The sequence below is a fragment of the Cebus imitator genome, unplaced genomic scaffold (genome assembly GCF_001604975.1).
Source record: "Cebus imitator isolate Cc_AM_T3 unplaced genomic scaffold, Cebus_imitator-1.0 Scaffold403, whole genome shotgun sequence".
NCBI lineage: Eukaryota > Metazoa > Chordata > Mammalia > Primates > Cebidae > Cebus > Cebus imitator.
The window spans coordinates 382,126-396,502 of NW_016107718.1; the positions used below are offsets into that span (position 1 = coordinate 382,126).

Genomic DNA, 14,377 nt, shown 5'->3' on the forward strand with positions numbered 1-14,377 from the left:
AAGTAGGTCATAAGAAAAATTTCTAGGTATTGATTAGTAGAGCATTACTACCTTTGTAAATGTGGCTATGCCTTATATTCTCACTCTAAAATAAGGTATTCATAACATAATTACTAAGTGGTTATTAAACACTAGGCTCTTCATGTATTATAAAGAACTGCCCTTTTCCTATGGCTGTTTAGGTACCAACCCTCTCCTGATATGGGCCCAGTTTAGTTCTTCTTTAATCAGTTGCCTATTGCATTCTGAGTTTTATTATCCTAAGCTCCCTAAGGACCTCACCTTTTAAAATTCAACCAACTGCTGCTTTTCATTCCCCTAATCTGTCATTTCTAGACTGGCCTTTTCCCCAGGAGACTTTACAATGCCACTTCTCCAAAACATCAAGTGTTAACTCAGAAAGGAAAGCAGCCTCTACTCCCACACCCTTGACAACACCAGCAACCCTGCCTCTACCTTCTTTTCACTGGGGAGAGAGATCACAGACAGAGAGAAAACTTTCTTTCTCCACTGATAGATGACAGAGCAACTCTATCAAGTAGTTGACTAGCAAGATATTTAGCTGGTGTCTAGCTCTAGATAACTTCAAGACCTGCCTTCTCTGTTCTACTTGTCAACTTGCTTTTTTAGCCTTTAATATTCAGCTTTTCTCCCTAAAGTCTTGTCATATTTAAACTTGGCATCTCCAAAATTTCTTTTATGGTTTCTCAGACTATTAGGAAATACAGATTTAAAATGCCCTTTTGGCATCTATTGAAACATGTTCTAGTTTTTCTTATTTAACCCACAAAGATGACAAATTATCTTTAATGATAATGAGAACAAACTTTAACATATTTGTTTCTGCAAAATAATCATAGCTTGATAGCTATGAAGCTCACTGCCATAGTGAACACCTGTAAACTCACCACTCAAGAACAAAAATGTCAGCAATAACACATCCACCATACTGCTCTCCTTTTCCCTTTGCCTGCCTTTCCCTTCGGAGGTAATCACTATTCTCATTTTCATAACTATCATCCTTTTTTGGTTTTTAATAATTTTATCATGTATGTAAACCTACACAATAAATTGTTTTTCTCTGTTATTAAACTTTATAAAAACAGCATCACACCATATGTATTCTTTTGCCTACCTAGAGTAATAAGTTACTGCTTTTCACTGTTGTATACTCTTCCACTAAATGATTATACCACAGTTCATCTCTATTAGCCTGTCATTGTTCTTAATTAGTATGGGCAAAATTTAAAAGAAGCTTCAAATTTCCTAAGTGTTAGTAATGAAAAGCAACAATATTCATACTTTAAGTATTCATATGTAAACCAGTATTCTTTAACAGCTGGAAAAATATTACTCTTTAAATAGGGCTTCATCAGAATTTCATCTGTAACTCTACCTTTTCTTTCTTCTCACTACTAGAGTTCCAGATATAATTAAACCCAATAACATGTCCTTTGGAGTTGCTTTTTGAAATCCTTTTGTTCCAATTCTCCAATGGGAATATCCCCTGGGCAACTCCATTCTCACAGAATGAAGATTGGAGTGTTACCTGAACATCTCACGGATAACATGTTCCCAACCAAACATACCCCATGTCTCCTGTCTCAACCTGCTCTTTCATCAATTTCAGATTTGAAGAATGGCCTCACCACCTAAGCAAATGCTCAAGTAATAGATAGAGAGTCATCCTTGTCTTTTCCTCTCCTCCTATATGTAAGGAATTCTGTATATAAGGAATGACTAAGTCAAGGCAGCCACTGGAGAAGCGTGTTAAAATGCAAATCTGACCACATGACTCCCTCACTAAAATGTTTTAAATAGTTGATAATCTCCTACCATGTTTGGTAAGCTATAGGTTGTGACCCATTAGAAGGTCATGGTATTAATTTAGCAGCTTGTGACTAGGATTCTTTTTAAATGAAAGGGAATAGAATAGAAAATATCAGGGTACATTGATGAAGTAGGGGTAAAGGCTGTGTTGTAGAACTTTTGTTTAAGTTGTGTGAATGTCTACATACATATGTGTAAAGCTATACAATGTAAAACAGTTTTGTCTTACTGTGAATTATTTGTAAATGTGTTTGAAGGCCACTCACTTACTGAAGTAGTATTTTCACTTTAGAGAAGTCAGAGGTCACCCAGAAATTGATGGAGGTCATGAAGCTTCTTCTGAGAAAAGAATGTATACGTACCTATACATATGTATATTCTTCAAACATTCTTATGATAGTAAAAATCTGGGGAAAAAATTATTTTAAAGTACAGGTTTCTAAATCTCATCATAGCTCTCCAGGGAAATTTTATAGGTAAAAAGCACTGATTTACAAGGTGAAATCCTAACTCCTCAAGAAGGTAAGGCTGGGCAGTGGATCACCCCTGTAATCCTAGCATGGGGAGGCTGAGGCAGGAGGATTGCTTGAGTCCAGGAGGTGGACATCAGCCTGGGCAATATAGGGAGACCCTGTCTCTTCCAAAAGTTAAAAAATTAGCTGAGTGTGGTAATGTGTGCCTATAGTCCCAGCTACTCCATAGGCTGCAGTGAGCTATGATTGAGCCACTGTACTCCAATGTAAGTGACGGAGTAAGGGATGGTTAAATTTAATGGACTACAAAGTATCATAGAATTGGTAAAATATTATTTTCTAAGCTTAAATAAGTGAGTACTATTAAAGTGATACTGCCTGCAACATAAATAACTCAATTCCACAAGTTCAGTTTTTGGTGGGAAAACGAAAAAAGTAAAGCCATTAGTGACAAATTTATGTCAGGAAAATGAACGGGCCATTTTACCTTGTCTACACAGTGTCTACCTGTCTATCGTGGTGCCTGGTACACATTGTGTACTCACAAATGTTTGCTAAGTGAAGGCAGTAAGCTTAATTCATTGCTAAGAATACAATCTGTGGCAATTGTGGAAGCTTCAGATATTAGTTATGGCTCCAGCTGCTGCATTCAGAAGTGATGCAGTTTGGTTAAGGACAGAGCAGGGTGAGCACCCCTATTTGTGCTCATGATTTGGTGTACCTCACAGTGAAGCCTGTGTAAGGGTGTGGTCTGTGAGTACTTTGAGATAGCTTCCTTGAGCATTACAAACACACAATCAAAGTTACCCTCCCACCCTCTGCTATTCTAAGCTCTTCAAGGGCAAGGGCTGGGCTAGACTGGGTCTTCTGGTCAATTTACAATAGCTTCAAACTATGATTCAATTATTATGTGAGAAAATACGCAGTTTCCAGAGTTCCGAGGGGTAGCCCATCTGCTGGGTAAAATGAGATTTTAAAAAATGTGTGTGTGTGTGTGTGTGTGTGTCATGTTTATATATAAACATTAATTTTTTAAAATAGGTAATTTACTATTTTATTAACACCGTGGTAAATTAACATGTGGCTAAAGAGTTGTAATTCAGTAAAAATATTAAATGATATCTATGCATGTTAATCACTGTAATATTAAAAAAATTAAAACAGAACTACCTGGATAAAAGGATTTTAACATTCTTCTAGTATTACATTCAGCACCAAGAGTATAAAGGTAGCTGTTAGTTGGCAATCTTCAGAGCCGACTGACTAAATACAACCCTTGGCAAAACCAGAGGACTAGCCAAACCAAAACATGAAGGGAAAGAAGTCGGAGGGAAGGCATATCATCTAAGAAGGAATGGCAGTGCTGGCAATTTATTTTTACCTTTGCTGAGTATTTCAAGCTGATAGTTATCTTTGCTTCCCCACGAACCAAGTAGGGTAGGGAAGGACAGTATGCAGGAAGCATTTTCAAGGGGGTTGAAATTGCCTACTAATTTCAAACACTGTATAATTTAATTGTTCAAACTCAATCTTCTCCACAGCCCCCACAAGTAAAATAAATAATTAAGAAAATATCTCTGAAGGCTTTGCTAAGTTTGGGGATTAAAAAGAGAAAAATCCAACCCTCTGTCTAATGACTCTACTGAAAGAGTTTCATAGCACTACTGAAGCCTTTAAAGTTACCAGTTAAATGCCAATTTCATCTTTGGAAGGTCACTGTGCCTTTTTAGAAGGCATACATTTAGAACTTGTTTGGCTGGCTATTCTGTGTTCATTCTTGGCAAAGTGTGTGACTCAGTGTTTCACATGAGATATTGCATAGTACTTACAGAAAATACTTATTTTCAGTCCTCTTCTTAAATCCTTAAAAATAATTTCAAAAAATTAGGCCCAGTATGGTGCTTCAAGCCTGTAATCCCAGGTCTTTGGGAAGCGCAGTCAGGAGGATCGCTCGAAGGCCGGGAGTTTGAGACCAGCCTGGGCAACATAGTGAGACACTAGCCAGACATGGCCCTACATTTGTAATCCTAGCTACTTGGGAGGCTAAGGAGTGGGTATGACTTTAGCCCAGAAGTTCAAGGCTACAGTAAGCTATGATTGTGCCACTTCACTCCAGCCTGGAGAGCAATACCCTGTCTCAAAAAATAATTATTATTATATTATTTTTTAAAATTACATTATATGAAACTATTTTCTAAAGTCTCTGGTATTACTGAGCCTGAAAGTAAGCAACTAAATTAGAAAGAAATTTAGAGTAATATTCTCATAACAAATACTGAGTTATACTGAAGTCTAGAATCTCACATACTGCGACAAAGTTAACATTATTCTCACTGTCCTGGGGAAGTCAATCCCTGGACATGAGTCCCTGAGGCATGAAGCAAGTGCACTCTACAAGGCTACCACATGCCAGCAGATGTGGGCATTATTCACTCTTGAAAACCCTGCCATTTCAGATTTTATCTCAATTATAATATACCACACACTTACTTTTGGGTGTGCACATGCATACAGACAGGTCTTAAATAGGTCTTCTGGAATTTTACAAACCTATTTCCAAAATGTTACATTTTATATCTACTAAAACCCTCGTTTAAAAGGCTATTTCATACCAATGAGAAATACGCATATAAGCTGTGTTTCTGATCATCCCTGTTTCCATAAAAGTTCTGAGTGGAGGGTTCTGGATGAATCCTACATTATGAATTATTTTCTAAGTATTAGTCTGTAGGTATTTGTTAAGACTGTAAGTTCTCTGAGGGCAGAGCCCATGCCATGCCCATCCCTGCATCTTTTCACACAAAGCACATAACAAGTACTTGGCACCAGTAAAGGCTGAAAGAATGTTTGCACAGTGAATAAGAAACAAGCAAAACGATAAATTAACCTATTAGCACATTCATTGATTAAGCACCTGTTTATAGTTTATTGCTTAGAACAATTACGTTAGTTGATGACTATATCAGTAACAACTGCTATTACAGTATGGCAGGAAGAACTTCTCTCTAGCAGTGTGAAGACCAAGACTGTAGTTACAGCTCTGCCTCTATTAACTGTGTGTCTTTAGACAAGAAACTTTCAACAAGCATGCAAATACAGAGTTTAGTTTTAAAAATGTACTGAAACACACATCTGTGGAAAATTTTCACCTGTCACATTTTCAGTATCAAATCAGTAGATAGAACTGTCTTGATTTTTATAAAGCTTACTTTACAATAAAAATGTTGCTTTTGGAAATTGGGTGCATTATATCATTATACCCCTCTGAATGCTGTAACTTGAAGATCGCAATGCAGTAGCTCATGTAAATATACCAGCTACCATTCTGTTTAAATATGCTAGTCTAGAGAGATTTATAATCCTAGTAAACCTTTAGTTATGAGTATCTTAGGTATAGATTAGAACTGTGATAATTGATTGTATCAATTATCACTCTTCAGAATCAGCAAAGCAATTTTGGATGATTTATTTATCTCCTAATATTCATGAGTTTAGAAATGAGAATCAGTTGCTACCATAGATATTTCCTCATCTTTCTGAATCCAGAAAATGCCTTCAATGACCCTCTGAGTACCTTCTTCCATTAACGGAAAGGGGTAGAACGAATGGTGAAAGTCACAATTTCTATTTTTAATGCTATAAAAGCTGCTGCCCAACTGTGATAATAAAAATCCAGGTAATTAATGACTTTCAGAATTTCCACTCTTCAGCAGCATATTGCTATTCTTTAATATTTCAGTCTGCATTTATTTAGAAGAAAACTCCAACCTAGAGAACATGTTCAGGCATAAAAGCAAATATACTTAAAAGCTAACCAGCCAAGACCCAAATTCTGGCCTTCTATAGACATCACTGAGGGAAAAAAAATCTTATAATTAGTAACAAGGAACAGCATAACCATGCAGTGCTTAGCATGAGTCTCATCAGGGAAACAGAAAATGATTTTAACACTCTATGTTCAGTTTGAAAACGATATTTTAACAATGCTTAGTTATACCTCAAATATGCCTATATATGACAGTATCATGACAGTTAAGGTGCATTTCCAGTCACATTTGATGTAAAATGAGAAATAAAATTTCTCATTAAGGAAAAGTATTCTTTGCGAAAAATTTAAATTTAAATCTTTCAATTTAAGGCCCTAAACATATTCCTCATAGGAAAAAATCTGCAAGCATGCTTCTTCAGAGAGGTTTTAAAGCAATCGGCAAGACAACGTTAAATTTGGCCCTTGAGAAAAACAGAGGAGCAGTGTACAGAAGACCCTCACATTAATGGCCCTGCGTATTCCCTGTGGGCTGTGCCAACCCACTCTCTCCCCAGTAATGACTCTTTGTTTTTACAAAGTCCCAAAGGGCTAGGGAGAGCTCTGCAAAAAGAAGGGGGGAGGGGTGGATGGAATGCAGCTGCAGGCTCTAAAACAATGCTGAGTCCATATATTTTGTTCCCAGTTAGAATAATGAAAAGAGTGGGGGTTTGAGGAGACAGACTCAGAATAAGCAAGGTAGGGTCAAACATCTCATAGCTCTCCATCTATGGTACCTCCACGCCTTATCTACTCTACCAAATCTAATCGCCATTCACCTGGGTTAAAAGCTTATCTGTTAAAATTCAAACATCCATTAAGATTTAAACCTGTCAGTCATTTATATCTAAATTGCTTTCATCAGTGAACTACATCAAGGCAAGGGATACAGTAGGAAGAGAAAGTGGAGCAGACAAAGATAAACTGAGGGCATTTGGACACATGGGACAGGAAAGGTACAGGGGGACATAGGTAGGAAAATTTAGAAAAGGTGGCCCAAGGTTTCAAATATAAACTGCCCACTTTGCAGTGGGGCTTAGGTATCAGGGGCAACTAGTATTCTAGAGAAAACCATACTCCCTCCCAAACTGCTAACAGCTGCAAGGGTCAGAAAGAAGAGTTGGGAAGCTTGCACATACTGGTGCCCCATAATTTAGGGTTTCAGCATACTTTGATGCCTCCTTAGAAAACATCCTTTACTTGCATTTCCTAGTAGAAAGAATTAAGGGAAGCATCAGCCCTAGAACCCTACTGCTCCTAGTAAGAGAAACGCAGCTCAAACCTTATTCTCTTTCTCTAGCCCTCTTCTCCCAAGATAATCCTTTAGCGAAAATCCATGGAGCCCTCCAGGGCTGGTAGAATCAGGCCTGACCATGGCACATCTCTTCAGCTATTATTGATGCCACTAAAATTAGCAGGAAAACTGAAGAAGCCTTAAATAAACACCTGAACTAAGCCCTCAAATAGAAAATCAGCATGTGCTAATGACTACCTAAAAAGCTATACTACAAAATTCAGAAGAATACTTATTCCAATTAGGATCCCATTCATGAATACTTAGTCACTGAAGAGGAAAAACAGGACTTCATTGTAAAGCTGTCATGTAGAAGCAAAACTCTGACATCCACACAAACATCTCCTTCAAGTAAGCATTATGCAACACATTTAGAAGTACTCTAGGTCTGTGTTGAATGATGTAATTAATCTGACTCTTGAACTGTTTTCAAGTTATAAAGTTTAGAAAAACTATTTGCATGGACACTTTTAACTTTTACATTTTGTGACATAACAAAAATTCACAAGTATGCAGATTCACAATAATCAAGAACATAATCTTCCTCCCTCAGCTAATGTTTTCTCTATAGCTCTAAAAATCCACTTACTGGTATTACTAATTTCCATACTATATCTAATATATAGGGGCAAATACAGAAGTACATATTAATTTAAATGAGGAAGCAAAAAGAACAATTGACTTTTATTACTATTAAATATTAATAGTGATAATTTTAAAGTACTGATTCTACTCCTATAAACTTTATCATCTATCATAAAGACAAAATTCATAGGTCCATTTTATTAGGCATTATCATTTATTACGCTTTTAAATGCAGTAATAAAATAGACATGGAAAACTTTGTTTATTCTGTATATATGAAGAACTCAATTTCTACTTACATATTTCATTTCCTAGTACATACAACTTAAAAAAGTATACACACAGCAAAATATTAATAGTAAAAGCAATCACAATCATAACTTATCTGAAATAAATAATCCCTTATGGATGTTAAACTGTGATAAAACATACTCACATACTACCTTGATGTATGTTATACTTTAATAAAAAGATTCACACATGCAATTATCCATGATATGGATAAAAAACACTTTCAATATCAATAACCATATAGGAATTTTTAAAAAGTAAATTAATAAAGGAAGATAATTCAAGCATCTTAAAGATGTCAGAAATTTTCATTTAGTTACAAAGTTCACAGAATGAGTGATTGACTATATTAAAAGGGTCAAGTGAAAACGGATTTTAAAAGCTGAATAGCATGCAAGAACACTAGATTTGTTTGTTAAATCAGTAAGAGTACTCACCCCGTGGAGTCCTTGGAACTGAATTGAAGGTCGAAAAGGAATTAAATTCTATTAAAAGAAACAAAACAAACAAACAGGTAAACCTTGGTTACTGTAACATAGAACTAAATGTTTAAACTTTACATCTACATTATTTGGGACAGAAACAGTGGCTCATGTCTCTAATCCCAGCACTTTGGGAGGCTGCGGCAGGAGGATCACTGGAGGCCAGGAGTTCAAGACCAGCCTGGGCAACACAGTGAGACCCCCGATCTCTATTTAAAAAAAAAATAAATAAAGAGGGAAAGAAGAGGAAAAAAAATATGTATTTGGTCAGTGTCATACTGTGTGAAAATCCCTTTTCATTATATACCTTCTTTTGCATGTTATTATATTAAGATGCAGATGAACAATATCACACTATTTACATTTCTCTGAACCACACAACCAAAAGATATTTTTTGGCAGAGCAGCTAATCATGTTTTTGAAACTGAGTGACATGATTTGGAAAAAAATGATTAGTATGCCAATTCAATTTTACCTTTAAAAACTGTATTGTTGCATAGTTTCCTGGCGTATTTTTAATAAGGGTGGGAAGAGGGAAGAGATAATTGGAGGAACTTTGTGATACTATAACAGGATCCTAGAAACATAAAATTAAATATTTGAGAATAGATCAGTTTTCCATTTTCTCACATTTTATCAGAGATTCGTTTTTAATTGAGAGCCAAATAAGTTACCAGTTCTCTCATATGATTCTCACTAGGAGAATGTAATTTCTAGATCAGTATTTTTTTATTATGAGCTTTGTCTTCTTGATAACTTCAATATTTTATCACAGAGTTGTGCACTTGGAAGAAAAGCTGTTAGTGTAAATGTCAGCCATAGTCTTTTGCATGATTTCCTGTATTTAAAGTCAACAGCGTATTTTTCTATGGGAAAGCTTTTCCAAATTGCCAACAGAAACCCATGAAGAAATCAGATTTGAGTAATGTTTCATGGCAGTACATCAGCCTGTAAACCATTTACACCTTCATATTCAAATCCGATGTACAAAAACAGTGGTTTCTGGTCTCATCTCTACCCCAGATAAAAATAGAGGCACTAATATGTTCCTTACCTCAGCTATAGTATATCACCTACTACTTCCAAATACTTCCCAAAACTTCTCTGCAGACTTAAAAGTTTACTAATAGGGATTATAATAAATGAAAGAGAAAGAGAACTAAAGATAAGTACTTCTTTAAAAGACAGACCACCTAAATGTAAAATCAAGTGTAACATTATCCATCTTATTATTTATAAAAATGAATAAACAAATATCTTCTTGGAGAAAACATTACAATGGATGCTGTTATCACTGTTCTACTACCATATAAAACATCATTTAACTTTAGAGTTATCAGAAGAATCTAAGTACTACTGGCTAACAAATTCATTTACTGGTGTGGGAGAAGTGAGCTTTTTAAAAAGGAAAAATAAAAAGGTAGTGTTTGAATTTTAAAAACCTAATTTTTTTAGTAGATTTTAATTATAATTCACCGCCTTTTATGAAAATATAAATAGAGATTAACGTTCTTAAGGTGAAAAACCCACCCCCAAACTACTTTCCACAGCTAAACTCAGTCTTTCTGAAGTAATAATGAAAGCATGCCCACAGGAGTCTGGGGAGCCCCTTTTCATGTGGAAGAGTAAGGTGGCCCTACAACTGAGATTATACAGATTCAGCTTCCAGCTTTCACAGTACTTTCATCAGCCCTGCTTTCTGAATGTCCCTCCAAATCAGAAGCACTGAACATAGCCTCTGAGGCTCATTACACTTCCCTCCTTGAATCCTGGCAACTCAGAGGTTGTCTTCAGCTCAACATTGAAATTTGAAATGCTCTATTAAGTTCATTGATTCTTTTTGGTCAGATAAATGCAAACTTCTCAGTTTTCAAATTGCTGATATCCTCAGTGGATATTACCTCGTTCTTGCACTTAGAGACACCAGTCCTCCTAGCTCTCTGATCACACCTTTCATTTCAAAAGGCTAGTGCCTTTCCTCTTTCTAGATCCACTTCATCCTGGAGGCTCACTGTACCTGTTGGGTGATAACTCTGAATCTCTTCTCCATTCCTCAGCTGGCACCTCTCCATAGCCTGCTACTTACTACTGCCAACAGGACATTTTGCATTAGAAACTCACAATGGCAGCAAATCTCAATGACACTAATTCCCCTATCCCCAGCCTTCCCAAATAAACTGTCACCTTTTTCCTACTATTCTGGCAATGGCACTTCTATCCTCTTGGTCCTCCGGGCTTACCGCCTTAAAATTAATTTATAGTCTCTTCTCTCCCTGACTTCATATTCTATTAGTCATTTACACACTACATGTCACAAGAATCACAGGATTCTAAATCCAGACGAGGCCTTAGAGATAATACAGTTGGTGCCTATCCCCCACAGGACTAGAACTCAAAACTCAATCTCCCTGTTTTGCCATGCTGCTTTTCTTCTACTACTTTGTGTTTCACACATATCTGCTATGGGGTATTCAAGAGTGTGGGAGCCTAATCCCTCATGCCAGAGAGTTCATCTTTTAGCTGGAGGAAATTTGAGAATGATTAAGTCCTAGGCTAAGTAGCACTAGGATATGCAGTAAGAATTCTCAAAAAGGAGAGTATGAGTTAGAATAAATAAGTGTTTATGGAAAAGGTGGCTCTTAAATAGCAGTTTAGTAAAGGTAAGTTCCAAGAAGAGAAAATACCCTGAGGAAAAAAGCTAGGAGATAGGAATGGACACTGTATAATGAAGGGGCAGGCTTCTTTCCCACTTGAAATACAATAGCAAGGATAGAACTGACCTGCAAATTCTTGCCTAATTTTTATCCTCAAAATGTGTCTTCATTTTTAGTTTCTATTTGCTACAGAATAAATAGAGCAATAATTTAAATTTCAGACCTCAGCATGACTGTTCAAAAAGTTTATCACTCTGAAATAATCCTGCCCTAATCCCCTCTGTACCCCCTCCCTGGTGGGTTTTACTGTTGCCTTTAACTTGAAAAAACAATTGGAGGCTCTCTCAATTTTTTGAGTAAGAAAGTGAGTTGCTCAAAGAAGTGTTTTAGGGGAAGGCAGCTCTTTCAGTCATGAATAATACAGATGGAGAGAGATGGATCAGGGCAGGGCAGGGCTGGAGAAATGAGCTACTGCACAGCTCTAGGGGGATGCTTTAGAAATATCCTGGAAATGGTAATAAAGATCTAAATTAATATGACTGCATCTGCAACTAACAGGGGATGGTGGACACAGCAGACATTCCCAAGGAAAAATGATAAAATCTGTTGAAAGCGTGATCAAACACAAAAGAAAAATGATGCCAAGGTGACTCAGGGCTCCCAGTCACCAGCTCTGGCCACTCTGCCCCAAACTCCATCAAATTAAGTTCTTAGTCTCTGTTTGGAAAGCAAGACCCTTATCACCTCACAACTAGATAATGGCTTTCCCCCTTCCTTGAAGTCCTTCCAAATTGTTTAATTAGCTAGCAGAACTTCTCTCACATACCACTCTTGGCCCACAGTAGTTCTTACCACTGTCTGTCAAAACAAGTCAGCTACTAAATAGAAAACACATCCACTATCAACCAAGATCAACCAGAATCAACCAAGTTATCTTCCACTTCTTCCCAACAATAGCTCAGCTTTGTTAACATTTGTTTGTTTTGCAAAGACTTTGCTAACTCCTTCCTGTTCTTCCAACCTGGCATAAATTCCCAAACTCTACTTTGCCAATCCATACTTATTGCTTACTCAACATTCAAGCTCAAAATTAGTTTGCTCAGTGAGACCTTCCTTTGGATAAACCAGGAGTCAAAGACTCAATGTTTCAATGTCTTTGAAACCCAAAGGTCTTTGGAACAGATAGATGTAAGGCAACAAGGAGTGGTGAGTACCTGGAGAATGAATGAATGCCCAAAGGAAAAAATCCAAATTTAAAAATGTTAAACCTGTTTCTAGCCAAACAAAACTCTGGTGCTACCATTTTGCTAACTTGGAACTATGTAACTATGAGTTAAATCTCATTAGCTGTTTGTCCAAATGCCAGCATCTAACTGTTCCACTACATTGGGCATATTTTTTCAAAGGTTGTCTTACTTCTGACTGTTATGATACAGGAGCCTTAGGCATATGTAACTTGCAAGTATTTATGTTGTGCTTAGCAAAATTAAAAAAAAGATTGTAAAATCGTTTTCTATATGTTTTCTTTATATATGAAGTATACCACCATAAATATTGTACACTTATGCATATTACTGTTCGGGGTTGTACAGACAAGACGGTATGTACTATTCTTTACGTCAATTTAGAAACTTGCAAGAGTAATTTTGACTATATGCAATTTTCTTACTTCATGCCCTGAATTAAGAACTTGACTTCTTGACATCCTTATAGTTCTATCTATACTGCTTGACCCCTCAACAAGAATAATTTTTATTTACATAGTTTTCTAATGTATGGCACAGAGCATTTTTATATCTATTGTCTCAAGTGAGCCTCCTAAAAGCAGCCCTGGGTGGTAGGAAAGAACATTATCTTCCATTTCAGAGACAGAGGTAGAGTACATTGCTCGAGATCACAGACCTGGATTAGCAGATTTGGGCCTTAAATTCAGTTTTCTGAATTCCAAATACAGTGCTCTTTCTCTTGCCTCTGAAATGGGTTACCCCCTAGTGCTGAACATTTAAAAGACCTTAAATGTTCACTCAGTTCTTCTGGCATTTTGTTTCCAAGGAAAATGAATTTCATAAAGTAATTACAATTTCTAATAAATTAAAATTTACAAAAACAAAATTGTAATTTAGTTCAGTTTCTCATGAACTAAAAACTTAAAAAATTAGTTTTTTTTCTTTTAAGAACCTAGTGAAAGTACATAAATATTTGTTATTTTATTTAATAAATAATAAAAACCTTCATTATGGAATAGTTGTATGCACCTATCCAAACAGGGCAAATTCCAAATACAGTACTCTTTCTTCCTCTTGCCTTGGAAATGGGTTACCCCCTAGTGCTAAACATTTAAAAGACCTTAAATGTCCACTCCGTTCTTTTGGCATTTTGTTTCCAACAAAAATGAATTTCATAAAGTAATTATAATTTCCAAAAAACTATAATTTCCAAAAAAACTAAATTATAATTTAGTTCAGCTTCTGATGAACTAAAAATTTAAAAAATTAGATTTTTTTTCCTTTAAGGACCATGTATAGTGAAAGAACATACATAAATATTTGTTACCATTTTATTTAATAAATAATAAAACCCTTGTTTATGGAATAGTTGTATGCAGTTATCCAAACAGGGCAAACTAAGCTCATTGTTACTGAAAAATTCATTTAATATATCTAGCCATCTAGAAAAATACTTAAAAGAACCTCAAATGCTTTACTGATTTTAATCCCAATTTTAGAAAAGAACATGTTAACTATGCTATAGCTCTTGAATGTTTTTAAAAATGCCACAGTAAGAAACAGAACTCTGTATCACTTATTATGCATTTGATGATCACTCACTGTGTTAATAAGATAGCCATCAGGAAAAAGTTTAGAAGTCAATACCAGTATAAGCAAATGTCTAAAGCATGTTAGATTTTTTACCCAAAAATTTTTTAGCCTAAGTTTAATTGTACAAACATGACCTCAACTCA

The 14,377-nt window shown here is 35.9% G+C and overlaps 1 protein-coding gene across 1 annotated transcript in view; it reads right to left on the reverse strand.

Annotated features, from left to right (window-relative positions):
- The window catches only part of ELL2 (elongation factor for RNA polymerase II 2), a 76,181-nt gene that overhangs the window by 48,287 nt on the left and 13,517 nt on the right, over window positions 1–14,377 (reverse strand). The window contains exon 2 of the mRNA XM_017508861.2: window positions 8,716–8,763. Within this exon, the coding sequence (XP_017364350.1) occupies window positions 8,716–8,763 (48 nt within the window). The remainder of the gene's footprint in view (window positions 1–8,715; window positions 8,764–14,377) is intronic.